This window comes from Antechinus flavipes, chromosome 6 (genome assembly GCF_016432865.1).
Source record: "Antechinus flavipes isolate AdamAnt ecotype Samford, QLD, Australia chromosome 6, AdamAnt_v2, whole genome shotgun sequence".
NCBI lineage: Eukaryota > Metazoa > Chordata > Mammalia > Dasyuromorphia > Dasyuridae > Antechinus > Antechinus flavipes.
The window spans coordinates 255,616,186-255,642,721 of NC_067403.1; the positions used below are offsets into that span (position 1 = coordinate 255,616,186).

Here is a 26,536-nt window from a genome sequence, read left to right on the forward strand (position 1 = left end):
CTAGACCTGTGTCAGTCACTGTGGGTAAGGTCAAATGGAAACCCCTGGAGTTGCCTGAAGCAACACTCAAAAACTCAGCCCTCCCCCCTTCCCCGGGGAAGTCATTTCCCCTGGAGCTGGAGGAGCTCGGCACTGTGCTCTCCCAGGCCCCGCCATGGAACACGGCCCTTCCTGGCCTCATCCTCCCGTTCTAATCCAAACGATGGCTGAGGAAAGTGGGGAGCAGAGGTCAAAGGGGCCAAAGTGGGGGTGACCGACTCCCCCAGACCTCGGTGGCAGAGACCCCCGGGAAAACACCCAGCTTCTGCCTATGTGTGTTTTGCAGAACACAGCAGAGGGTATCCAGAAGCTACTGCTACTTGCCAGCACAGAGAACCCTGGCAGCTGCGTGTGCCTCTGCCCAGCCAGCAGTGTCACGGGCACTAGCTGTGGGTGGCGCTGTTGGCAAGGTCAATAAGCAGTTATGAGTCCCTGGAGGCCGAGGCCCTCCACTTCTGCCAGCCCAAGCCGGTGGTCCCACATTTGACAGGTATTCACACCTAACTTTTGGCGGCCCCGAGTCCCGAGGGACAAGCGCAGCCAGTGGCCGGCAGATGAAAAAGCCTGGAGGGATGAGCCACGCAAGATCTTTATTTAAAGCGATTCTACAGGTTTGGTCGAACAGTGGGAACAAGCCTAGAAACCCAATGGAGGAATTTCTGTCTTCCTCCATTAGCTCTTCTTGGGGCATGCTGCTATTAGCGACTTTTACTCTCGGTTGTACTGACCCTCCAGGCCGATGCCCTTAAAAGGACGGCAAAGGTCAGAGTGGGTGTCCATTGCCAACATGGAAATAGATGCCATGCCGGGGCAGACGTGGGCCATGATCCTACTGACTAAGTGTGAAAGAGCTACTTCTGCCCACCAGAGCTCCTCACGCCAATGGCCAAAAACCTGAGGGAATAAGAGCCTGTCCCGTGTGCCCCGACTTCTAGGGCAGGGTGTCCCACCTCCCAGCAGTCACGTCCACGATAAGAGCGTTGTGTCCTTCACAGGGAAGGGGCGAGGACGAGCTCTCTGGTCCTGTTCGGCTGCTTCTTGTACCTCATCTCAGGAAGGCTTCCCTCATAAAGACAAATTAGCAGCCAACCCTCTCCAACCCTCTTTCTCTCTATGCTTAGTCTCAAAATCCCCATTTCTCTCCCCCCTTCCCCCCAGCCCGGGGTAGGGGCCTCCACGTTTTGGGGGAAATGGCTCAGGTCCCCCTCTATGAGCAGGCTTCCCTTTCCATAGAATGCTTCAGGTAAGTTCTTTCCTGAGAGGGCCTGGAGGACCATGGGGCTGTACTGATGTGAAAGAAGTGAGCTATCTCAGCATAATTACAATTCACATGAATTTACCTGCACCAAAGGGTCTCTCGACGGCAACCTCAAATCCCTGGATGAAGGTGGGGAAGACTCCTCGTCCAGGCCCTGGAGAAGAGACGACAGCCTGTTAGCCAAGTAGCAAAGATCCGCTGACAGCTGACCTCAGAGAGGTGATGACCTCTCAGCTGTTTCTGACCCCGAGGATGAGTGAGAGTCCTGGAAGGGTAAAGGTCCTCATCCAAGCTGTGGTCCTGGGGTTATATTTGCTCAGTCATCCCTCTGCACCGGGAAGGGACCTTCGTGTGACCCGTGCCGATGATTTCTGGCCTGTGTTCTCTTCCACGCTGGGACTCATGCTGAACTCCTTTAGAACCTGTCATTTACCTCTTTGTGACCTTTGCTTTCAGTTTTCTTCTCCCCCCACTAAATAACTTCTTGTACTGCCAGTCAGGCTTTTCCTATTCCTAAGGACAGGGGCTTGTCAGGGCCCTTTAAGGAGTCAGAGGTTGCCTAGAAGGTCTACAGACTCATGATGGAAGTAACGTCTTCTAGGGACTGTGCCACACAGACGGGCTGGTTTTTCCTTATTAGGCAAGGAACTGGGTCCAGGGGTTTAAGGCCCCGGCCCTGCTCTGGCTTCTAGATCCAGTAGGGAATATTGAGCCGCTGAGGCGGCAGGGACTCTCAGACCAGCCATTTCCCACTCTCAAAGATATCCCTGATTTTGCGATGACACTGTCTCACAGGGGTTGCCAAGGTGCAGGTGACTTACAAGGCAAAGAGCAGAGCCCCAGTAGAGGGAAGGTACCAAGTCTGATTTGTCAGTGTGGGCCCAGAAGCTATCGCCATGGAGACGGCTCATGGGAAATCAGGAAGTTGTCTGGGACGGTGGCCCATCAATATGACAAAAGACGGAAATGGACGATGTTGGAGGGGAGATGGGGAGACGGGCAAACTGGTACATTGCTGGTAGAACGCTGACTGACCCAGTTCTTACGTAATCCAAGTTAGGGTTACACTCTAAGTCACTAAGAGGTGTGTGTTCTTTGATAAGATAACTATAGGATTATTAAAACCAAAGATCTTGAGGTGGAAGGGACCTTAGAGGCCATCAGGTTCAGTTCCCTCACTTTAGAGATAGGGACATTGAGGCGAGATAATAATTTGCCCAAGGTCAAACATCTCATAAGTGGGTGTAGCAGAATCTGAACTCGACTTTTTTTTTTTTTTGCTGAGGTGATTGGGGTTAAGTGACTTGCCCAGAATCACACAGGTAGGAAGACCCAAAGTGAGCAGAACAGGGAGAACATTTACGTAATGACGACAATAACCTAAATAAAGGAAAACAACACTGATAAGACTTCACAATTTTAATCAAAGCATGGAACAACATGGCCGCTGAGGGCTGACATAGCCATGCCCTCCCGCCCCATGGGAGAGGGGTGGCCCATTATAGGTGTGGAGAAAAGCCTGACTTTTCAGACATGACCACCAGGTTGATGTTTTCCTTGACCGTACTTATTTGTTACAAAGATTCAATTGGTCCTGTGGTATGTGTCAGTGGGGAGTGACAGTTATATTAAAAATATATGAATAATTAAAATATGGAAAAAACAAAACAAAATAAAAAAAACCCTGAAAGATAATAGATGAATGGCAGGGATGATGGAAGGCCTAGAGAGAAGCATGGAGCACTTCTGTGGAAGTTAGAGAAGCAGGGGAAGAAGAATCATGTGGAATGAGAAACGGGGATGTGTATATATTGATCTGCCCCAATGGACATATGGGAGTATGGTGGGACCTCGACACATGGCGAGATCCTCAGATGATGCTCTCCACGGGGACAAAGGAGACCCAGCTCGATCTCTATCAGCGTTTTCAGTGACCCCAACCTGTTCCCTGCACAAGTCCAAGTCTTCAAACCCTCATTTCCACAGGAGATGTTTAAGTGCTGTTAATCAAGGAATACTAAGAGTTCAGAAGACCCTCATGGCAAAATCCTAAAGGGAAATAAGGAGACCTCCAAACAAGCCTCCATGCTGCCATTTATACAGGATATTCCAACTGCCTTGTCTCCACGCCTTAGCACCAGTTGTGTCTTGTCTTGACCGACTCCTTCCGCCCCCACTCCATCCATCTTCACCTCCGCCTCTTGTTTAGCTCAACTGTCACCTCAGACAGAAGCTGTTCTTATTTCTCGGCAACAGGGCCTTCCTTGGGAAATCCCTTCGAACATACTCATGTCATATTCTCCTTGTAGCTCCCCTCACACCTCCATGAATGCAGCATTCTCAAGGTCAAGGGTTTTTGATTTTTGTCTGCATTCAATCAATCAACTGGCATTTATTAATTAAGATAATTGAGAAGCAAGCCCTCCTCAGAGACGCCTCCATTCCTAAGAAGAAAATCCAAGAGCCACCATTCTGCCTCTGTAATTTTTCCCTTCCTAAAAAGTGTGTGTGTATGGAGGGGATGGGGATGGGGGAGTGGGGTGTGTGTGTGTATATGTTCCCTGCAATGAGTCTGGGCCTGGCTCTCTGTGTGTAGTGTTCTCCTTTACCAGAGGCAAATGATCTGCAAAGGCAGGAACACTGCACCCCTTGGAGGGTAATGGGGTAGAGAGAAAGGAACAGAAGACCAGGGGGAGCAAGGATTTGCCCCAAGTTCCTAGGGTGGGTTCCAAGGTTAGAGTGGACAAGAACCACGCCCCCTTTCTGACCTCCCTGTCCACAGCATCTTCTTCTCACTCTTTTTTGTGGGGGTTAGTGCTCTCAGGCACTTGCTCAGGTGACCTGAGGGAGGGGAAGAAGCAGCTTGGAATTTCTCCCAAGAAGAGGATCTTCTTTCAAAAATGCTCCCTGCAGAGCCACAGTTTGGGAGCGAATGAACAGCAGTTTAGGAAGGACCTTCTGAAGAAAGTGTGGGTGGATACTGGGGGGGAGGAGAGGATGGAACTCATTGGAACCCACAAAATACCCTCTTATAGAAGAAAAAAAACCCAAAAAACTAATGAGATTTCTGTCTCACCTCTACCCCAAGTCCAGAAGGGAAGATTTTCTAGTATTCAATTAAAAAAAAATTCAGTTTCTGTTAGGCCTTGCTATGAATGCTTTTTTTGAATCCAAACAATCAACAAACATCTATTAAGAGCCTATGATGTGCCAGGAACTAGGGAATACAAAGAAAAAAAAACAGAGAAACAATCAGCTTTAAAGATGCCCATGTTCTCATGTCCTTGTCTACCCTCTACATTTTCCAGCCAGAAAATCAGGTACAGGTTGGAAATAGCCTGCAAGTTCACACCAAAATCAGATGGTCCAAGTGGAGACTGGATTCAAGTGCTCAAGCTTTGGGGATCCCTCAGTCAGCACAACCCTGACTGCTTACCCAGGAAGGAGTGTCTGCCCTTGGAAGAGGGACTAGGGGGAGTAGGCCAGGAAAAGACTGGTCTTGGAGGAAGCCCAGCCTCTCTGCCCCAAGGCAGCCCAAGCATTCCCTTAGCCTTGGGATCTAACTTGGTCTCTGCCGACCCCTACCTGGGATGCCCAATCCCATTCAACCAAGCCTTTCTGAGGCACCCTTGGACAAGCTTCCTCTCACCTCCTCCTTTTCTCCTTCTAAGCACAGAGAAGATCCATGGGGCTTGGGCATGTACCCTGGATCTGAACCCCTGTCCAGGGAACCTGTCCCCACCTCTCCCATCGTGGGGGTGGGGGTGGGGGGGGGAAGGCAGCCAAGACGTGCAAACTCTCCAGCCTAGTCCCCGGGTTTGAATACCTAGTGATTCCTCTTTGGTGGTAATTGGGAGGGGGAGAAGAAAGGGAGGGAGGCTCAGAGAGAAGAAAAGGAGGGATGAGGGAGGAAAGACACCAGTTATGATGGCAATGTACCTGAAAACTGTTTAGTTAAAAAAAAAGAAAAAGAAAAAAAAGATGTACATTTTCAAAAACCAATGTAATGATTTTAATAAAATAGAGGAAGCTGAAGGATGAAAGGAAGACACAAAGATGGGGTAGAGGAGAGGAAGGAAGGGGAAGAGAGAGAAAAGGGAGAGAGGTGGAGGAAGAGGAAAAGGAAAAAGAATGAGGAAGAGGAGGAAAGAAGGATGAGGAAGGAGGGAGAAAAGAAGGAGAGGAAGAGAGGAGGAGGAGAGGAAGAAGAGGGAGAGAGAAGGAGGGGACTCACGAAGCCAGCCCCTCCCCGCCCCGCAGTGGCCTGGCATCCCTCTCCTTCAGGGCAGCCGCCCAGGGACGGATCACAACAACTTACCCCGGTGACGGCCCGCGGAAGGTACCGGCCCGGGCAACCTTTGGCCCAAGGCACCAGGAAGCTAGCAGACGCCGCAGCCTAGTAACCGGACTCCCCGCCCCATCCCAGACGGAAGTGCGGACTGTAGACCCTCCACTTCCGGACGGGGCGGAGAGGCGAGCAGGAGGCTGGGGATGTACCAAGCGCCCCCCTCCTGGATCCTGTTCATCTCAAAGCGGGTCACTTCAGCGCAGGGCACCAGATAATTCATTAGAGCATTGGCGGGAGCGTATTTCCATGAAGAACTTGGGAAATCAGGAGTTTGTTGTGGAAGAAAACGCAGTAGTCTCCCCCCGTTCCTCGGGTCAAACATGGTATTATCCTAACGCTCTCTTCAGCCCAGAGGGCTACGGCCCCGCCCTCGGCCTACAATTTGGCCTGTACCATCGGTGGGGGTGAGAGGTCAAAGAAATTGCTTTTGGAGGGCCGAGGAAACGAAGTCCAGGAGAAATGCGTCCAGGGTCCACACCTTTAGTAACACTAACATAAACTATGAAGATCATACTAAGTCCGAAGGACATCTTGGGTCCCGGCGTTAAGAATAAAGTTTTTCTAGATCAGAAACACCACTGCTCTACTCCGTGCGAAAGATAGACCCTCGTGGTTTCTTCAAAGTCGCCGGGACCCTCACAGCCAATCAGGCTCCGAAGGGCGGTGAGGGGGCGTGACTTCAGTTTAGGTCGGGCTAGCTGAGTCTCCCAGGGGAGTGGCGGGAGATGTGGAAAGTGACACAGGCGCGGAATTACGAAACGCGAATTGGCTAAGAGGTCTTTAATTAGGGCCTGCATCAGGGGGCGGGGCGGTTAGCATCCTAGAGTCCTCTCCGTAGGCGCCGCTCCGGGGAAGGAGCTTCGGGCTGAGACCTCTCGCTGCTCCCCGGCTTTCTCTGTCCTTGTCTCGGCCTCTCCATCTCCTCAGTCCCCCCTGCGGAGCAGAGAGTCTGTGGGCTGGGAGATTACTTTCTATCTCACGTTGGGCGGCGTCTGCGGGGAAACAAAGTAACCTCGGAGGGAAAGGCCTTAGTTGTTACTTTCGGCTTCGCCCCCATCCCTGGCGGGTTTTCTTGCGTTCCCGAATCTTCTTGAGTCCCTTGCTGGAGATCGGGGCTACCGCACGCCCTCTGGTTATACCCCGGACCCCTAGCTCCAAGCTCTTTATTTGCGCCTCCTCGGTCTCGGGGTAGCGATAAAGGAGGCCGTTGTAATGCTATGGAAAAGGGCTTTTAGGGATGTGGGGGAGATGTGAGGAGGCTGCCGCCAGATGCCAAGGGGGAAGTTCCTCGACCCCCAATATCGGATTATTCAAAAACTTCTGGGAAGAGGGCCCCTGGCCCTAAAGCCTTTCAGAGGAGTTCTCTCTCAAGCAATTAGAAGCGTGAGAGCTCAGGGTACAAAGGAAAAGGTTTGCCCAAGTCGCAACAGTAGCGGCCCCCTCAGATGGGCCTCCCCCCCCCCAGGTGTGGCAGTGCCCCTGTTGAAGTTGAAAAGGAGACCCCAAAAAGTTAGGATTGCAGGCAGATGTGGCCAGCTGTTTCAAAAAAATGTGCAGGCTTGACCCCATCTCCAAGTCAAGGGGCAAAGTTTATTATAACCGTAACGCCAATTGAAGCAGGCTAAGTTCCAAAAGAATTTAGCAAAGAACCAGAAGCAAGAAGACATTTAAAGGAAAAGACCGAGATTCCGGTCTCGTGTCACTGAGATACTAATTTTATGGCTCAGAGATAGAGGAGGGGTCTGGTGTGCCCCCTAGTATTGAATTTTATGGTTTAGAGGTGTGGTTGAGAAGTAGTCTGGTTAACCCCTCACCCTATGTCCCGAAACCCTTTTATCACCGCTATCTGGCAGTCAGCAACGTTTGTAGGATTCCACTATAGTATTCCTAAGGTCAGGAGACTTTAGGATCATTGACAAATGGAGGGTCAGATTCTCCTAGAAGCTGCGCCCTATCACCCCGACTTAGGGATCTTATCAGGACACGCTCCCCTTCCCTCCACATGGTGTTGGAAGCTATTTTCTTCTAAGAAATGAGCAGAATCAGGAGAACATTTCACACAATAACAGCGATATTTGTCTGATGATCAGCAAGAATGATTTAGCTATTCTCACTCAACAATACAATGATCTAAGAGAATTCTGAGAGATTTACTATGAAAAATGCTATCCACTTCAGAGAAAGAACAGCTGGAGTATGAATGCACATAGAAGCATTCTTCTTAAGCCTTTTTGGGGGCCTGCGTTTTCTTTTCTAACATGACTAATATGGAAATATGCTTTGCAGGACTTCACATGTAGAATCTATAGCAAATCACTTGCCTCCTCAAGGAGGTGGGAGGGGAATAGAGGGAAGGAGAGAATTTTAATAAATATTTAAATGTTTACATGTAACTGAGAAAAAAAATCTCACAAAATAAACAAGATCGGAAGAATAACCTTCCTGTTGCCTCCTTCACAGAACTGTTGGAACAAGAGGATTTTACAAAAAAAAAAAAAAAAAAAAAAAAAAAAGGGCAGTTAGGTGACTCAATGAATAGAATGGCAAACTTGGAACCAGTAAGACTGATAGGCCTAAATTGAAATCTAGCCTCAGAGATTTACTTACTGTGTAAATCTGGGCAAGTCACTTAACCTTGTTTGCTTCAGTTCCTCATCTATAAGATGAGTTGGAGAAAAGAATGGCAAACCATTCTATTATGTTTGCCAAGAAAAGCCCCAATTGAATCAGGAAGAAGAAGTGCATATAATTGAAATGACTCAACCACCACACAAATGGGAACTGTGTGGCCAGCTCTGAAGGCTGGTTAGCCCTTTGGCTATCTTGGCTAATAGTGGTGATAGAATACAGGGAGGTGAGGAAGCATTCCACTCCCAAAATGGGGTTCTAAGACTGGCCACCCAACAATGGGGTGTGGGTTGAATCCCCAGTGTTTTCGACCAGGTTCTCGAGGTGTCTCAAGAATTTATATTTTTGGGCCGTCTCCAAATCAAGAAGAAAAGATTGTATTATGCTGTTGGCAGCAGGCCGAGTTCCAAATGGGTTTACAGATTAATAGGGAAGGACTCGAGCAGAATTTAGTGATGCTTCATGGGGTTAAGTTCCAAAAAGGAGTAAGCAAAATAGAGTAACTATGATTTTTTTATAGAAAAAAAAACCCTCAGGGGGTGGACATCTATAGCTCGGCTTTCTGATTAGCTACAATAACTCGTGATAATTTAGTCAAGTCAAGGAATTCAGCATAAGCCCATTTGAGGACAAGATAATCAGTGGCCCTCTCTGCTCGTCTCAAGGGACATTTCCAGAGAGCTGTGGGATTCACTGCAACAAAGACCCACTTACATTCAATGAAAGCCTTCTGTTAATGCCCCTCCCTATGGTCCTTGTAGCTTCCAAGGACCTGGGGTCTTTTGCTGGGATCTTATTCACCCCATCAGTGGGGAAGCAACGGGACTGAAGATGTTGACTGGGATCCATCGGCAGAGAAAACGGCAGCTATAGATCTCACCATTGAAATCTTCTCTCAACATTGCTTTTGGGAGGTTTACATGAAGCTAGACAGACCAAGAGAAATTAGACAACTTTGTCTCCTTAGCCCATTCCCAGCCCATGTTCCATTTAGGAGAGTTAAAGCACCGATGAGTAGAATAAAGGTAGAAATGTCTAGTTAGTGGGTGACAATTGGCTTCTGAGCTGGGCTTTGAAGGAAGCTAGAGAGGCTAAGGAAGCTCCCAGGCCAGACAAGAGAGCATTTGCTTACAGACCTCCATGTCTGAGAGAACCTACCACCCCCCTAGGTAGGTCATTCCAATTTGGAGGTTAATTAATCCCTAATTATTAAATCGTGTGGGTTTTTTTTCCCCCTGACTTCAAGCTTCTTTCATTTCCTGCTTCAAAATTTCCAGTCATTATTCTTGATTTTGTCCTCTAATATATCCTAAATAAACTTAGGGGGTCCTTCAGACACTCAAGGCAGGGGTCTTCTCTTCTCGGGGCTAAACTGCCCTCTTTGCTTTCCCAGTCCTCAGCTGTCGTGCTCTTCTTTTCTCTAAAATATGATGGTTCTCTGGGTGCAGGTTTCTTGGAGAGCTTCTGGAGGCAGCCTTAGTTTCAGTTCCAAGTAATAATCACCTCAAATGCAGCCAGGTGTTAAAAGTTCAATCTTTTATTGTCTCCTTCAAAATAGCCCAGTTAGTTTTCTTAGAGGCCTATCTCCCTCCTGGGTTCCAAGGGCTCCAGCTTCAGCCTCCAACTCTCTTTTAATCTTGGTTCTACTCTATTCAACTGACTCCAGGGGTTCCTTATATATGATTTCTTAAAAGTGTGAACCCAAAGGTTGAGTCCTCCTCTGAGAGAGTGGGATTGTGGGAGGTGTAAACTTGTGAATCTCCCAACCTTGTGAACTAATGTGTGAACTCTCAAAGGTGTAAACATAAGCATTGTTTCTATCAATTCCAGTGAGTTAACACTTTGTAAGGATTCTAACACTCAGCATCTCGGCTTTCAAGTTCTCCTTTAGAGTTGTCTTCCCTTATTAGAGTGGAAGCTTCCTGAAGTCAAGCAGCATTTGTATTTATGTCCTTACAACTTAATGAATACTTGGATGCTTGCTCTTGTATGCTCTCTCTGGCACGCTCACGCTCTCTCTCTCTTTCTCAATTTGAGATAATTAGGGTTAAGTGAGTTGCCCAAGGTCACACAGCCAGCAGGCATGTGAGGCCACATTTGAATTCAGGTTCTCCTGACTCTAGAACAGGTGCTTTACCCATTGTGCCCCTCTCTAACTATGGAGAGGGATGATAAATCATTTTGAAGCTCGATTTCCTTATTTGGACTCAATACTCTCAAGATTCCCCTTCTTCTCTCATAGCATTTATATAGCATTTGAAAGTTTGCAAAAAGACTTTACTTACATTTGATCCTCTCAATAACCCTGGGAGGTAGATACTAGTATTATCCTGTTTTACAGATGAGGAAACTGAGGCTGAGAGGTCGAGAGCAAATGAATGAGGCAGGTTTTGAATTCAGGGCCTATGGATTGCCCCCAGGCTGACTTTCTCTGCTTTCTGTCCTCCAATTCCCAAGCCCTGGGGCAGTTGATCCAAGGCATTGGGAAGTGGAGGTGGGCTGGGGAGAGAGAGAGTGAAGAGATAAGGTCTTTTCCTCTGCAGCCAAATCAAAATCCCTTGAGTGCCACAGGCCAGGTGCCCAGCCTAGCCTCCCTTAACCCGGGCCCGGGTGACGAGGGGTCAGGTTTCTCTTCTGCTTTGGACTCTTCAGGTACATGAGCGCCCTTCCTGAGTCCGTTCCTCAGGGGACCTGGAGGGAGTGAGGGGGAGATGGGGAGAAAATAGTCCCTCCAGGAGAACTGGAAGGAGGCTTGGAAGGGCTAATTGGTGGCTGGGCCCACTTGTGGAGGGGTGGGCGGGGGTGGGGTGGGGCTGAGCCCTTATAGTGAGGAGGTGGGGGTGGGGAAGGGATAAGCTGTGGGTAATTACCTTGTTCAGGTGAGCTAGCTTCTCTCCCCGGGAGTGTAAGGGGGGCAGTGAGGGTCTGTCAGCCCCCCCCCCCCGCCAGCTGCTGAGGCCGGAGAGGATGGGTTTGTGGGGGACACCCAGCAAGTTTTCCTTGCTGGCTCTGAGGGTGGGGCTGCAGGACAGGGGGATCTATAGCCCCACCCTCAGGCAGGTGCCCCACCTCCCCCAGCTGCTCCACCATTTGCCAGGTCCCCCTAGACCAGTGGAGAGGCTGAGGCCGAGTCCTGCCTCCTCCTCCCTGAGGCCGGGTTCTGCCCCCTGACAGGTCCTGTCCCCCATTCCCTTCTCTCCTTCTCGTTGATGATAAACCTGATGAACCGAGGTCTGGACCCTGCTGCTGCCCTTCCTGTGTTCAGCAGCTGGGTGAAGCCGGCGGTGTGGGCCGGTTCCGGGCACCCCGCCTTCCGCCAGCAGCAGGAGGTGCAGGCCTTCCTTAACCTTCTCGGTGAGACCAGGGGTCGGGCAGGCGCCCCTTGGGCTGGCCTCGGGGGTCCCTAGGAGGCTCCCCATGGAGTCACTGCCCTCCCTGCGTTTGGCTCCCTCTTATCCGCCCGGGGAAGGGGCTGAGGAGCTGTGCCCGGGGTGTGCGTGTGTGTGGGGGGATGTGCCCGGGGTGTGTGTGTGTGGGGATGCGCCTGGCATGGGGGGAGCTGACTCCCTTTCTTTCCCTTCCCCCTCCCCAGAGGACAGCTACCTGCAGCAATTCTTGGCTACTGATCTGTGCTTCCAAATCTCGGATAAGGTGCGCATTTTGGGCTTGGGGCTGGCAGCTGCAGCTGGGCTGGGGCCGGGCTCCTTGCCGGGCTCGGGTCCCGGGTCCCCCCGGAGTGAGCGGCGACACCTTCCACTGCTCTTACCCCCTCCTCTGCGGCCTTGGTTCCCACTTAACTCGGGCAGCTGAGAGGGAGCTGAGGCTCCCGCGGTCATTGGCTGAGGACGCAGGGGCGGCCTTTAACACTTACCTGGTCCAGCCAGTGCCAAGGCCGCAAGGGGACTTCCTGGAGTGATCGTGGTCACACCTGCACATGCCCTGTGGCAGGAATGGGGGAGATGAAGCTGCCCCCCGTAGGAAGGGAAAAATGAAGGGGGGGCGCACTGGGAACTAAGGGCAGGACTGGGACTGGGCTGGGCCAGCTTAGGGTGAGGGTTTGGAGCAGCCTCCCCCCCACCCCCCATGGAGCAGCCCCAAGGATGGAGTAGCCCTTCCCATCCCCCCAATGGAGCAGCCCCACGGATGGAGCAATTCCTCCCCTCCCCACCTCCCCCCATGGAACAGCCCCTTCCCACCATGGAGCAGTCCCAGGGATGGCGCCCCTTTGGGCCAGAATTGTCCTCCACCTGGGAGGAGCTAAAGAGGCTGGGCCTGGTTTGTGTCCCTGTGCAGTATCTCCTGGCAATGACCCTGATTTATTTCCAAAGAGCTGGCCTGCAGCTCAATGAATATACCCACAGCAACCTCTTCTTAGCCTTGTGAGTAAGGGGGGGGGGCGAGTGTGAAGGGGGAGGGAGGCTGCCTTCAGACATTGGTGAATTCACGCTTGTGTCGCTTTTCTTCTCTGACCCTCTGGGCCCCCTGGGTACCATAGGTTTCTAGCTAATGACATGGAGGAAGACAGAGAGGACCCCAAGTATGAGATTCTGCCCTGGGCTCTGGGCCGGGGCTGGCGGAAGCTCGTGCCCAGCTTCCTCCGTCAGAGGGACCAGCTGTGGGCACGGATGGGTTACCGGGCAGTTGTGAGCCGGCACTGCTGTGAGGAGGTAGGGACTGATGGGCTGCGGAGCGTAGGACCTGGGGGTGTCGGAATTCTAGTCCAATTCCATTTGATACCTGGGGAAACTGAGGTATAGGCAGGGGAAGGACTTGGACAATAGAGAATCCGGGCTCTCTGACTTCTAGATGGTCTTTTCTTCAGGGTGAATGAGAACAGCTTCCCCTTCCTGTTCCCCAAAGACTTGGGCTAATAATCTTTTTTCCTTTCAGGTCATGGCAAAGGAACCCTCCCACTGGGCCTGGACCAGGGAACGGGCTGCCCACCACGGGGGGGCTCGTCGAGGTTCCCCCCAGCGGGATCAGAACGGTTCCACGGTCATGTCTCACGTCTCCGATCTCTCTCCACTGGGCTGCTCCGTTTGTGACTGCTGGGTCCGGTGGGACCATTCTCCATTTCCTCCCGAACGGTGTTCCCCCAAACAGAACTCCCTGAAACAGCGGCCCCCCCAGCAGCAGCCCCCCAAACAGCCTCCTTCCACTCAGTCCCTTTCACACTTTTCCTTGGCCCCTTGGCCCAGGAACTTTTTCCTCATTCTCCCACCAAGGCTGCAGCTAGAACCTGGAACCTACACTTTACAGAGTGAGTGTGGAGGAGGGAGGGGGTACAGTGCTTGGGTTTTTTTGTGAGGGAATAGGGGTGTCTTGGGAACAAGGGTAAATGTTTGAAAGAGAAAATGAGGGAGCATGAGAGTGGGTCTCAGTGGCTCCCTAGGATCCAGTCCCAGAATCAAAAACTGCTCCACTTTGGCTCCCGCAATCTGTGTAGAGAACATTGCTTCCTGTGCTCAGTGCTGGCCCATTTGCCCAAATATAGTTTCTTCTCTTCACCGAGGAGGTCTGTACCTTTGTAAGGCTAGTTTTCCTTGGCTTTGTAGAAGCCCTGGTACCTGGAGGCTGGTTCTGATTGAAATCTCCCCTCCTCCTCTGACTTCATGTGTTGTGAAGATGGGTATGGTTTTTCCCAGGAGACTGTATGCTCCCGGGGGCCGCAGGAGCTATGTCCTTCACATGTTTATCTGGTGCCTGACACCTAGATGCATTGATTGAGTTTAGAGTGGGAAGGGAGAGTGACCAGAGGCTATTCTTTGGGTGAGCTGTCCCTCCCTGGTTTGGGGGGGACCTTCTGACTTTCTCCTCTTCTCCCCACAGTCATGCCAGAGCTGGCTGCCGCCGTCTCCTCTTCTTCTTGGCAGTCAGTAGGATAAAGAGCAGGTGGAACCAGCCTGCCAGCCCCTCTCCGCAGCTGCCCCGAGTGGGCTGACTGCCCTCCCTGGTGTCAGGCTGGCATCGCTGCTGCCCTCCCTATCCTCCTTCCCTCCCTCCCTTTTCCAGCTTCCTCCCTGCTGGATAACTCTCTTGATTGACACCACGATGGTCTTGGTTCCTTCTTTAATAAATTGGAGAAGAGACGTTGTTTTGGCTTTTGTTTGTTTGACTTTTGGGGGGACATTCAGAGGCGGTGGGAGATAGTCTTTATGGTTCCCCGCTGGAGAGGGGCGGGGCCACAGGGCACCAGATATGAGGCCAGGAAGCTTGTTTAGCACTTGGTTGTAAGACACATTACCCAATACAGGAAGCCCTCAGCTGGCATTCTGGCCTCTTCCTGCCCCTGGGTTACTCTAGAGATGACTCTGGGAAGACGTCCATCTCAACCCCTTCCCTCCTCTAAGGTGGAAGAAACGGCGGCCCAATCCTACAAGACAGTAAGTGGCAGAGATTCGAACCCAGGCCCTGTGACTTGAACATCCTTTTCTCTGAACGGGACTCTGGGCCTCCCCACAGGACAGGTGGTTGTCAGCCCCCCAGCCTGCTCTGGAAATGAGTCGCCCCGAAAGGTGGTGTGCCAGTTAAAGAGAGTTCCCATCCCTATAATGTGGTCTCACTTGTAGTCTATTTGGGTTTTCCCTCTGATAACTGAGCTTTAGGCCTTTAGCCGGAGAGACCATGAAGGGTGGGGAGTGGGAGGGGGAGAGCAGTTGATGTCCTGCCCGGTTGGGGTGGGGGGGGGAAATTGCTTAGTTTTTCCCCTGGGCCTCGGAGAGCTAAACCAGGAGGCCCTGTGGAGGGAGAAGCTGTAGATTGAGCCTAACGGTGCCCAGATGTTATCCACTGGGCTTTTGGGAACTCCTCTGAGTTCTCCAATTGGTGAAAACTGCATTTTTAGGATGGTAGAGAGGGGCCGCCTAGTCCAGGCCCCTCACGTGGCAGGTGGGAAAATGGCCAAAAAGGTGCAAATCCAGAGGTGGGGGAGCACAGGTCCCTGGATCCACAGGGAACCCGGTGCCGGCAGTGGGAACAGGAGGAATGGAGGGGGAGGGGTGGGGCCGGAGCCCGGGCCTTCCAGGCTGCAGGTGGGGGAGGGGAGGAAGGCGGCAGAGCCAAGGTGAGTGGCAGTTGGGAGAGGCCGGAGGGGGCCTCTTGGGCAAGTCTCCGGACGTGTCTGGGTTTATCCTGATAGACAAGTTGGAGAGATGAGGCCTTGAGGTGGCAGAGGGGGTCCAGGACTGGGCCTGAACTTAGCAAGACCCGAGTTCAAATCGTACCTCAGACATGTGCAAGCTCTGTGATCCTGAGCAAGTCACAAGCTTTCAGCCTCAGTTTCCTCATCTGTAATCGAAGGGGTTGGACTTGATGGCCGCTGAGGCCCTGGATATCCCTAAGCCTGGCCAGCTTGGCCTCTTGCCTGTTTGAATGGCCAGATCCACTCGGACCCGTGCCCGCCTGCCCTCTGCCCGGGGACCCACTCCAGCGGTAGGCTGCTGCCCTCCGGGGGCCAAACCTCTTCCATGGCCTACCCTGCAGAAGGCCAGGCTCTCGCTTCTCTTGCTGCGCGCCTGCCGTGAGGCCATCCTGCCCGGGTGAGCACCCTCCCTTCCCGGGCTCCCCACCCCCATTGCTCCCTCCCTTCTGTCCCTCTCCACCCTTCCCCTCCCCCTTCAGATCTGTCCAACCTCCTTCCATTGTGCCCTCTGGAATGCCTGCCCAGTGGTGACCAAACTTGAAACTTCTTTCCTCTTTCCCTTTCTCCTCGCCCTGACCCTTCTCCCTTACTCCTCCAGGCCCTCCAAGCCCTCCAGACCCTTGTCCTGATCATGGCGGGGAAGTCGATATTCTTTGCTCCCCACGGTCAGCTTCTGCTGCCCTTTTCTAATCGCCCTTTCCTCCTGTGAGGTTCGCACTGGCCCAGATTATCACCCGATGCAGACGCCGCACCCTTATCTGCCACCTCCCAGGGCATCCGCTCTCCTCGGCGAGGTTAGGGCTGGCTCACTGGCCAGGCTCTTCTCCCCATCTCCTGCCAAGATGCACTTTATTTTAAACCTAAAAAAGAAATTGCATCATGTTGTTCCCCTCAGGTACCCCGACTTTCCGGTTCCTTCATCGCTACGACTTCCAGCTCTCACCTCGGGTACCCCAAGATTTTGTCGCGCCATCGTTCATAAGCATTCTACCTCCTCCTGTGTTACCTCCTTATCCCAAGCTGACGGTTCCCATCTTTTCCTATGTTTGGCCCTATTCTTCATCTTCACTGACTTCGCAGACTATGTTCTCTTTTTTTTTCTGTTTCAAGACTTAGGGAACAATTCCGCTCTCCACTCTTCTTTATCCCAGATCCATTGCTAGGGTCAGCCCGATGGGGTGGTGCAGTGGTTAGAAAACCTGACCTTGAGTCAGGAAAACTCATCTTGAATTCAAATGTGGCCTCGGACATTAGCTGAGTGATTCCCGGGGAAAGTCCCTTAACTCTGCCTCAGTTTCCTCATCTGTAAAATAAGCCAAAGAAGGAAATGGCAAACACTCCAGAATCTTTGCCAAGAAAACCCCAAACAGAGTCACCGTCGGGTTGGACTGAAACTCCTCAACAATGACAAATAATCATTGCCCTGTTATCCTAGGACTGATCACAGCCGGCCAGATCTCCAGCTCTGGACTTCTCCATCTTGTGCTGGTGAATGGAGCTGGGAAGAAAGCAAATGTGTCTAATCTTATTTGGCTCTTAATCATTAACTGCTACCAAGCAAGCATTCTATTCTTTTCCAATAGATTCGCTATCATTTTCCCCACTGCAGCTGCTCCAAAAGTTCCCAGCTTTCCTCAAACTTCCCCCATTCCCAATCTGCTGAGAATTTTGGCTCATACTCCCCTGATACGAGTCAGTCTTTTGTTCGTAAACAAGTCAAGACATGGCCTTGATGATGTCATCGGTCCTTTTGGAGAAGTGGATGTAAGTGAGGCAGAGCTGCAAAGTCATCAGCCTCATTCTTCTCCAGAATTGTCAAAATGTAATGGCAAGACAATGACAAGTTGAACCATAGGACCCAGCATGCAGTGGGAGACCTTTCTAAATGAAGGTCTCAAAACTGGGGCAACCTGAGGAAAGCTCCCCTTTTCTCTTTTAATTTTCACTTTTTTTGTTTGTTCTTTTCTATTCATTTAAAGAACAACAAGAAAAAAAAAACAGAAAAGGAAAACAAAACGAAATAAAAACAGAACATTGTCATATGCCCAGCAGAGCATCAGGGAGGAGGCCAAATAAATAAATAAATAAATAAACGAATAAATAAATAAATAAATAACCAGCTCAGGAAAGGAAATATAATAATAGAAGAAATTTTATCCACGAGTGTCCATCTTTTATTTGCTTCCTTGTAGATTGTTCTTTTGTTCCCTGCTGGAAAAAAACTTTATTCCTTTAAAAACTCCCCTCGGTCCCCTATCTCCAACTAAAAGGCTAAAGTACAGATAGATATATACATAAATGTATACATATATACATATACACACCCCTGTCCCCCTACATATATATACATGCACATTCACACCCACCCACAGACCTGAACACAGATGTATCTGTTTTACATATACATAGAGCAACATATATACCTACATATATATACACATGCATTTACCCATATTTAACAATATTAGTATGGCTAACATAGTATAGATTTCTCTCTAGATTGAATTTTTTTAAAGTTTGACTTTGTCTAATATCAACGATTACTAACCATACTATTTTTTTTCCTAATACATTCTATCCCCGTATCTTTGCCAAGAAAACCCCAAATGGGGTCACGGAATCGGTACAACTGAAACTCCTCAACAATAACAAATATCCATTGTTTGTACTTTTCCCCCCCCCCTAATAAATTCTACTCCTGATCCTTGCAGGATTTGTGCATATCTCATCTTTCCCGACATGCTAACTATTCTGCCTTAATTCTGCTTTTAAATTAGCCTTGCTATAACTTGACCTCCCCCACCCATGGATCCCTCCCTCGTCTTCTTCCCCCACCCTTTGCTTCTCTCTCTACCTGCCACCCCCCTCCCTTATCTCTTTATAGAGTTTTGGAGGGTGCTCTACCCTTCATGGTGCATATGCATCCCTTTCTCCCTTTTTATAAATTTCATTTCAACAGTTTCCCTCACTACCTCCTTCATCCTGGCTGCCAATGAAAAATGCCCTGTTCCTTGTCAGGGCCTTAAGCCCTTATTACATCCCCTCCTAACCTCTCCAGCATGTTTATTATCCCTTGCTCACGCCTAGTTTCTCACTAATTTTTAATGCTCTTGGTTCCTTAGCTTTTGTCTTCAAAGAGCATTAAAAAAAAAAGCATAAAAAATTAAAATAAAAAAAAGCATAAAAAAATATTTTCACCTGATCCCTCCCACCACTAAACTCCTTGAGCAAGTTGTCTGACCTCCCTGCCTCCACTTCCTTTCTTATTCTCTTCTAAATTCTGCCGTCTGGCTCGAGTTCTTCTTTTAACTGAAATTGCTCTTTACGAAAGATTTCCTAATTGCCAAACCCATAAGCCTTTTCTCAATCCTGACTGGGCTACTATAAATCTTCTTTCAGGCAAGACTGGATGTTTTTAGGCCTCTTAAACACAACACTTTCTAAACTCCATTCATTAATCATTTTGCCTCAAACCCTATCCTGCCTTCCAATTATTAGGGCCCTCCTCAGCCCCTGAGGCTCACAAATTTAGTGTCATCTAGGACTCTCCACTCACACTTGACCCAAACATTTCAGTAGTTGCGAAATCTTGACACTTCTACTTTTTGTTTGTTTGTTTGTTTTGTTTTGGGCAGAGCAATTTGGGTTAAGTGACTTGCCCAGGGTCACAAACCTAGTAAGTGTGTCTGAGGCAGGAATTTGAACTCGGGTCCTTCTGACTTCAGGGCTGATGCTCATCCATTGCGCAGGCTAACTATCCCCATACGTCTACTTTTTACAATATCTCTTCTATACAACCCCTTCTCTTTACTCTCATGTCCAGGTCCTTATCACTTTCCCCTCTCCTTAGACAATTGAGATGCCTTCTGGATCCAAATCACCCTCACTCCAATCCACTACCTTCTACCCTTTCTCTTGCGCTCCGGTCAGGCCTCGTTCATTGCATTTTGGACTCTCCAAACTGGAGTCCCAAAGGAAACTCGACAACAAAATATTGTCTCCCTCCTTTCCCGAAACCCTTCCCTCTTCCAAACTTCCTTATTATTGTGCAAGGTACCACCATCTTCCCAGTCACTGGTTACGTCACCTATAGAACATCCTCCCTCTTCTCTCTTCTTCCCTCATCCCCATATCCACCACGTATTGGCCAAAGCTTATCCCCCATCTTCATTACATCTTATATTCGACCTGTCACTCTACCCAAACTCCTCACCTCTCCCCTGGCCACCTGCTAGACCTTTGGACTCCCAATCTCAAGTTTCTTCCCTCTCTATTCCATTGTCTTAAGGCAATTGTCCTGATCGATAAACTCCAGTACATCCTGATTACCTTCGGGATCAAATACAAACTCCCGGGGCATGGAGAGCCCTTTATAACCTGGGGCATGGAGAGCCCTTTGTAACCTGGCTCCATAAGTCTTTCTAGATTTCTTGCGCATTATTCCCTTCATGCCTTTTCCAGTTCTGACACTAGGGCCTCATTGCTTTTCCTGCCATATTCTCTAGTTCATCTCCATGACTTTGCACAGGTTTTCACCTTCCTCTCTTTTGTTTCTTAAGAGTCTTTAGGCTACAAAGTATTCAAGCTCTATCTCTTCCCTTTCCTGTCTCCCCTACCCAGCTGTTGGCTCCCTCTCCTCCAATGACCTTCTGGCCCCCTCGCATGAGAAAGGCGGTATGCTCTCATGAAGGATTTGGAAAACTGGGGATGACTAGGATAATCACAATATCAAGGGTCTTCAAGGCTGTGCCTGGTAGACAGCAGGCACTTAATAAGTGCTTGTCAATTGAACACAGGGATCGATGATTGCAAATGGGGGTGTTTGACCTGCCTGAAATCTTGCTTGGAAATGGCAACTCATACTTCCTACCATTTGAAAGGTTATGGTAGGGAAAAGCGGTTGTAACTTGTGCTGTCGACCAAAGGGTAAACCTGGGCTGTGTTGTTAAGGAGTCCGATATTAAGGAAGCGTCTAAAAATTAAATAAGAGACAAAACCAAAACTGTCCTTACCCGCAGGGAGCTTATGTTCTATTGGATGCCTCCAGAGGCAAAAGTGGAATGGGCTGGCCCGGAAAACAGCTAGAGTTCCCTCAGGGTTTTAAAGAGACTGAGCCCTCTCTGGACATGTCTGTTTGATGGTGACGATGATGACGGTGTTGGTGGTGATGGTGACGATGGTGATAGTGATGGTGGTGGACGAGGATGATGGGGGATTACAAAGAACCAGCATGCCCCAGAGAAAGGAGAAGATACTTCCATCATGCTCTTTTGCGGAGCTGGTACAACGGGTGTATTTTCAATTTGTGGATCAGTTTTCTTAATTTTTAAATATCTTCCTCATTTAAAAAACACGCGATGGTTCCTCGAGAGATGGGAATGGAAAGGATGCTGTGAGAAACACTGGAAAAAATAAGATATCCCTAAAATTGTATTTTAGAATCATAATAGAGGAGAGTCGTTTGTATGTAGAATTGTCGCTGTTTGGGATTTTTGTGGTTATGGCTGACTCTTTGTGACCCCATTTGGGGTATTCTTGGCAGAGATACTGGAGTTTGCCGTTTCCTTCTCCAGTTCTCTTGACAGATAAGGAAACCGAGGCAGGCAGGGTGAAGTGACTTGCCCAGGGTCATACAGTGAGTGTCTGAGGTCAGATTTGAAGTCGGAGCAATGAGTCTTCCTGACTCCAGGCCCTGCGCTCTATGCCCCGAGAAGCAGGTGCTCAGAAGGAAAACGCCTGTTTTTCATTTTGTCTGTTGTTTTGCCCTGCTTTGTCTTGCACGTAGCTGCTTTATAAAAGATTCTATTTACCTATATATCTGCATAGTAGATCCTAGGTCTAGAGCCGGAAGGGTCATCAGGGATCCAATGTTCACATTTTTCAGATGGGAAAACTGAGGCCCAGGGAGGCTCAGGGTCGCTCATAGAATCTCAGATCTAGAGCTGGGAGGGATCTCGCAGACCTTCGAGGGTAACGCCCCCGTTGTCTCCGCTGTTTCCCGTAGTAAAAAGTGAGCTCCTGGGGGGCGGTCGCCTCGGAAAGCAGCCCCCGCCCCCACGATCTCCCCCTGGGAAAGGGGGGGTGGGTGGAGCGGAGTTGTCGCTGTCCAGTCTCCCGCTGTCCTGCAGGGGGGGCGCGCCGCCCGCGGAGGTGTCGGAGGCCCTGCAGAGCCGGGTCGCGGGGTGGAGGGGGGACCCATCTCCGAGAAGGGGGAGAAGGGGCCGCCTCGAAGGGGAGGAACAGGGCTCCGAGCCCCTCCCCCTCTTTCCCCACCCAGGGAGCTGCAGCTGCCGTTCCTGTTCGTGCTGCAGCAGCCACAACTACTCAAGGTAATGCAATCTCGGCGCTGCTCCGCTGGCCGGCGCGGGGCAGCTGGATGAGCGAGGGGGACCCTGGGGGCGTCCCAACCCGGCCAAGGGAGGGGCGAGGGCGCCCGGGCAGGGTGGGCGGGGCGTCCGAGCCTGGCCGAGGGGGGCGAGAGGGGGTGAGGGATGGAGCGGGGAGCCCTCCTCTGGCCTGGGTCGGGATGGGGGGGGGGGGGCTGCCGCAGCGGGGCGGTGCCTGCCCAGCCCTGTAACCCAAGCTGCCCCCTGGTTAAAAATACCGCACCTCCCTCCCTCCCCACCCCCTCCCCCTCCCCGGGCAGCTGGCAGTGCCCTTCACCCCCAGCCCTGCCTCTGCCGCCGCCTCAGCTTCTCCCCTTTCCCCGTAGCGGTTTTCTTCTCCCCCTCAGCTGGCCTTGGGCCTGGGGAGGGGCCTGAGACCTTGCGGAGGCAGAGACAGGGACAGAAAGTTGGGGAGAGATAAGAGGCCGGCCAAAATCTGAGTGCGGCTGGGCAGGAGGCGGGGAGGAGAGTGGGAGGGGACCTGGCCCCAGCTCTGGGGCAGGAAGGCAGGGCGGGGACCAGATTCTTCCTGGTTGGGCCCTACTAGAGAACCAACCCGGCAGCCAGTGTGCTGAGACCCCCGTGGTGGCCAGGGAAGCCGGCCCGACGGCCCGACGGACGGACTGACTGGCACCGCTTAAACCCAGGCCGAGGTAAGTGGCCCTCTGCTTCCCTAGCCCCCGGAGTCCGGCGCAGGGGGAGGGGCAGTTCCCGGGACAGGTGCCCCAGGGCACCTTTTAGGGCTTCGGAATGACTTTGGGACCCAGGTATTCCCAGATACCCAGTTGGGGGGTAGTCAGTGCAGCCAGTGAGGGCCTCCCCTTCTTGGGGGGCCGGTGTTCCTGAGCAGAGGAGAGAGCCTGGGTGTGGTCCAGATCCTACTTCTAGGAGCCAGGAGTCCTAGGGTGCCCAGCCTTGGGGCCAAGTCTCAGGCTGGAGGATTCTGAGCCAGCCCCAAAGGGAAAGGGGCCAGTGGTGTCTGCAGGCGCCTCCCTGAGTGAGGAATTGGCAACGGGGCCTCCTGGGAAGCTCTCGTTTTCCCCCACAATTCCAGCCTTGTTTAGTACTCCACCCCACCCAACCTATCTTAACTCAAGTCACTGTTAAGCGGCCTAAGACTCCTGGGTTCTGGAAGAATGGGAGGGGGAAAAACCCCAGGGAATATGGTCCGAAGCAGAAGATCCAAGTTCAAATCCTGCCCCCGCTCTTTGTTCCTTGTGTGACATTGGACAGGTGCTTCCCTCTCTGGGGCGTATTTTTCTTCATCTGTGATTTAAGGGGATTGCACTCACCTTAGATGCTCTTGTTTAGGTATAAAACTAGGCTGGGAAGGGACGCGTAGGGAGGGGGGGACTGGTAGATAAAGGAAGGGACATGTAGATAGGGGAGGGGACTTGAGGTCGGGACAGGACCCTGGGCTTCAGAGGATGGTGGCTAGAGAGAGAGGTGTCTTATGGGCCAGATCCTCCTCCCAGGTACCAGTTCTAAGAGGGGACAGACTTGGGGTTGCTGGTGGAGTTCTAGGCTGTGGGGGAGAGTTTGACTATCTTAGGGAGATAGTGGCTGAGGGATTCTGGAAGTCCAGATACTGGGCTTTAGAGTAGGAGGGCTTGGGAATCTCAAGGACCCCAGGATTCAGAGTGAAAGCAGGTTTGCTCCCCAAAGTTGCCCGGCTTGAGGATGGGAGGTTGGGATGCTAAGTTGGAAACCAGTACCAAGCAGGGAGGAGGCAGTACAGACCATCTGGATTGTTCTCCTCCTACCCATGCGACATCAGGAAAGTCCTTGTCCAGTGACTGTTTCTCCTGGGAAGTCCAGGGCTGAGATTAGCCAATCTCTAATTCTCTTCCTGTACTAGAGCCTCTGATGGGGCCGGGGTGAAGGGAAAGCAGGACCTCTGGGTTGGAGTGAGGATGGGGGAGATGTGAGGGAGCTAGGGTTTGAGGGGTCAAGATTCGCAAAGGCTTGTAGATCTTGAAGTTGGGGAGGTGAGCTGGAGATTAGGACCCCTGGGTTCTGAGGAGGGGCCGGGGCTGGAAATGCGTAGCACCCTTGAGTTCTGAGTGAGCATTTTGATGACGGAGGGGAAGTGAACTGGGGGCTGCTGGGATCCATGAGTTCTGAGAAGGCAGCACCTTCTCAGCTGGTCGGGAGTGGGAGACAACAGATGGGGGTTTGAGGGCCTGGTGGGGTTTTGAAAGCAGAATAGGGGCCGGGGAGAGGCAGAACTTGCGACGTCTGAGAGGGGAGCCGGGCCGGACTCTTGTCCCTCCCTTGCCTCTCCAGATGACAGAAGAGGTCATCGTCCCTGTGTACTGCACGGGGGTGTCTGCCCAAGTGCAAAAACAGAGAGCAAAGGACCTAGGACTGGGCCTCCATGAAAACTCCATCAAGTACCTGGGCCAGGATTACGAGACGCTACGGTCCCAATACCTGCAGTCTGGGGCCCTTTTTGAGGATGATGCTTTCCCCCCTAATGTCCATTCTCTGGGCTTCAAGGACCTGGGACCCAAATCCTCCAAAACCTATGGCGTTAAATGGAAAAGGCCCACGGTGAGTGGGGCCCTTGGGGATGCTCCCCTGAACCCTAATAAAAACACGGCTGTTAAGGGAGGCTGTAAGGGAGGTGCAGGGACAGGGTCTGGGCTGGGGAGCAAAATGTAGGGGGCTGGATGCCCAGGGGCAGGGGGGAAGGGGGCGGACCTCTGTGTCCTCCTGGGGAAAGAAGCAGGACTGGAAGGAGGAGAACATGACAGAAAATCCAAGACCCCTTAGTTGTCTCATTTCTGTTGTAGGAACTTTTACCAAACCCTCGGTTTATTGTGGATGGGGCCACCCGAACAGACATTTGTCAGGGAGCTCTGGGTAAGCCTGGGAGTGTGCTTGTTCCTTCTGGCTAGGTCATCTCTCTCTCTTGCTCCTTCATCTCTGTCTTTACACACACACACACACACACACACACACACACACACACACACACACTCACACACACACTCACACACACACTCACACACTCACACTCACTCTCTCTCTCTCTCTCTCTCTCTCTCTCACACATCCCTCTTCCCCCCTTCCAGTATCTAGCCCCTCCCTCTTGCAAGTAAGGACAAGCTCTGATTATCATCTTCAAAGCTGGTTTGCCCGGATTCCTGGGTCTTTTCCGTAAACTGTGGGGGTGTTGGGAGAGAAACCAGGAGCTCTGAGGCAGTTTTCTCTGGCTCGGGGATATAATGGCACTGTCTAGCCTTGCTTGCTCCCTATCTGCTCTCCCGGGAGCCACATGGGAAGAGCAGGGCTCTCTCTGACGCTTGGTGCCCCTTGCAGGGGACTGCTGGCTCCTGGCAGCCATCGCCTCCATCACCCTGAACGACACCATCCTGCACCGGGTGGTGCCTCATGGACAGAGTTTTCAGGAAGGCTATGCTGGCATCTTTCACTTCCAGGTAAGGCTGGCTTGGGAGGGCGGGGTTTAGCCTTGGCTGCAGCCCAGAGCCGGTTGAGACCAGTGGGGTCCAACTGAAGAGATGCAAAGTTTAGATAAGGCGGCATCATCTAGTGTCGTGGCTAAGCCATTTTCCCAGTGTGGTCCGACTGCGATCCCATGAGAGGTTTTCTTGGCAGAGATACTGGAGCGGTTTGCTCATTTTACAGACGAGGAAACTGAGGCAAATGGATTACATGCCTTATTCAGGGTTACAAGGCTCTGAGGCCGGATTTGAACTTGGGAAGAATGGCGGGAGAAATGCAAGGAGAGAGGTCCTGTTTATATAAACATTTAGGAAGCCCTTGCTTTGTGCAGAACACCGTGCTGGTCTCTGGGGGAGATGGAGTTTAGACAGGACTGGGGCCCTGCCCTCCTGGTGCTTCCAGTCTGGTGGGAGGATACACTACCAGCTCAGGTGACAATAACACTATAACGGGCAGGAGATCTCACAGTAAAACAGCATATACATTGCTTGCTGTGTCGGAGGGTTTCACTGGCCATAGGGCAGATACGTGATTTTGATTAATTATGATTCCCATTTCTTTTTTTCGGTGTTTTATTGATATTTTCCCTCTCCTCTCCCACAATCCCAAAGACTCCTCCCACCCCACAGAACTCTGTCCTGGAAGCCAGTGGCTAGAGGGGCTGGCTGATCTTACTGCCAGTGTGCCAGTGTCTCAGTTAAATGAGGATGACATGACGTCTACTTGGAAATCGATGACTCTTTAAGTCTGGAGATGTGTCAAGAGTCTCATTCATTAAGTGGCCACCACCTCTCTCCTGTGAGGCATCGATCAGTTAGGATTCAGTTAGTGTCTCCTGTGGAATACCAGACCCAACAGTCGCTGACCACTAGGCACTCCTCACTGCATAAACCACAGGAGGTGATTGGGCAGAATACACAGTAAACCAGAGGTTCCCCATTCATCTTGTGGATTCAGTTCTGGGACTCAAGTCTCCTCTGCATCCGGCCTGCCCTCTTTTGAAGGTTTTCCAGCCTCCCAGTGATCTTCCTAAAATACACCCCCCAGAATGTAGGACAATCCTCCAGGTGATGTCCTTGGAGGTCAGAGACCAGTGGGATGGGCAGCTCCAAAGTCCCGGATCTTAGTTCTCCCTCATCTCGCCCCAGGTTTTAGGATTGGCTTTCTTGTCTGCGGCAAAGTCATGCTTCTTACTTGATTTGACCTAGTGCTCCAGCCAATCCCTATCATTTTGGCTCGGCCTTCTTCCTGTTTGCTATTCCCCGCTG

General features: G+C 51.3%; 3 protein-coding genes across 5 annotated transcripts in view; 2 read left to right on the top strand and 1 right to left on the bottom strand.

Moving 5' to 3' along the window:
- Positions 1-5,707, bottom strand: part of SYVN1 (synoviolin 1) — a 33,164-nt gene extending 27,457 nt beyond the window's left edge. Inside the window, exons 1-2 of the mRNA XM_051965941.1 lie at positions 5,616-5,707; positions 1,380-1,451 (exon numbers count right to left, since the gene is read on the bottom strand). The gene's annotated coding sequence lies outside the window, so the exon portion shown is untranslated. The remainder of the gene's footprint in view (positions 1-1,379; positions 1,452-5,615) is intronic.
- Positions 5,708-11,140: 5,433 nt separating this feature from the next.
- SPDYC (speedy/RINGO cell cycle regulator family member C) lies at positions 11,141-14,367 on the top strand. The gene is made up of 7 exons (XM_051967035.1): positions 11,141-11,152; positions 11,448-11,627; positions 11,866-11,924; positions 12,567-12,652; positions 12,769-12,940; positions 13,164-13,533; positions 14,103-14,367. Exons 2-7 carry the CDS (start codon positions 11,483-11,485, stop codon positions 14,156-14,158), a joined length of 888 nt encoding a protein of 295 aa, XP_051822995.1. The 5' UTR covers positions 11,141-11,152; positions 11,448-11,482; the 3' UTR covers positions 14,159-14,367.
- A 118-nt stretch (positions 14,368-14,485) lies between these two features.
- Positions 14,486-26,536, top strand: part of CAPN1 (calpain 1) — a 31,865-nt gene continuing 19,814 nt past the window's right edge. The window contains exons 1-6 of one of the 3 annotated variants that reach the window (XM_051967033.1): positions 14,559-14,656; positions 21,692-21,743; positions 22,348-22,453; positions 24,087-24,353; positions 24,596-24,665; positions 25,125-25,243. In XM_051967033.1, coding sequence (XP_051822993.1) covers positions 24,087-24,353; positions 24,596-24,665; positions 25,125-25,243 — 456 coding nt within the window. In that variant the 5' untranslated portion in view covers positions 14,559-14,656; positions 21,692-21,743; positions 22,348-22,453. Of the gene's footprint in view, positions 14,657-21,418; positions 21,744-22,347; positions 22,454-24,086; positions 24,354-24,595; positions 24,666-25,124; positions 25,244-26,536 lie in introns of all 3 variants that reach the window. The other 2 variants (XM_051967034.1, XM_051967032.1) reach the window with 2 other exon arrangements.

Excerpts from the sequence above, each read along its gene's own strand:
- SPDYC (XM_051967035.1), top strand. The coding sequence starts at position 11,483 with ATGATAAACCTGATGAACCGAGGTCTGGACCCTGCTGCTGCCCTTCCT. Across the intron at positions 11,628-11,865 it reads GGCCTTCCTTAACCTTCTCG|AGGACAGCTACCTGCAGCAA; the intron begins GTGAGACCAGGG and ends CCCCCTCCCCAG. Across the intron at positions 12,941-13,163 it reads GCCGGCACTGCTGTGAGGAG|GTCATGGCAAAGGAACCCTC; the intron begins GTAGGGACTGAT and ends TTTTCCTTTCAG.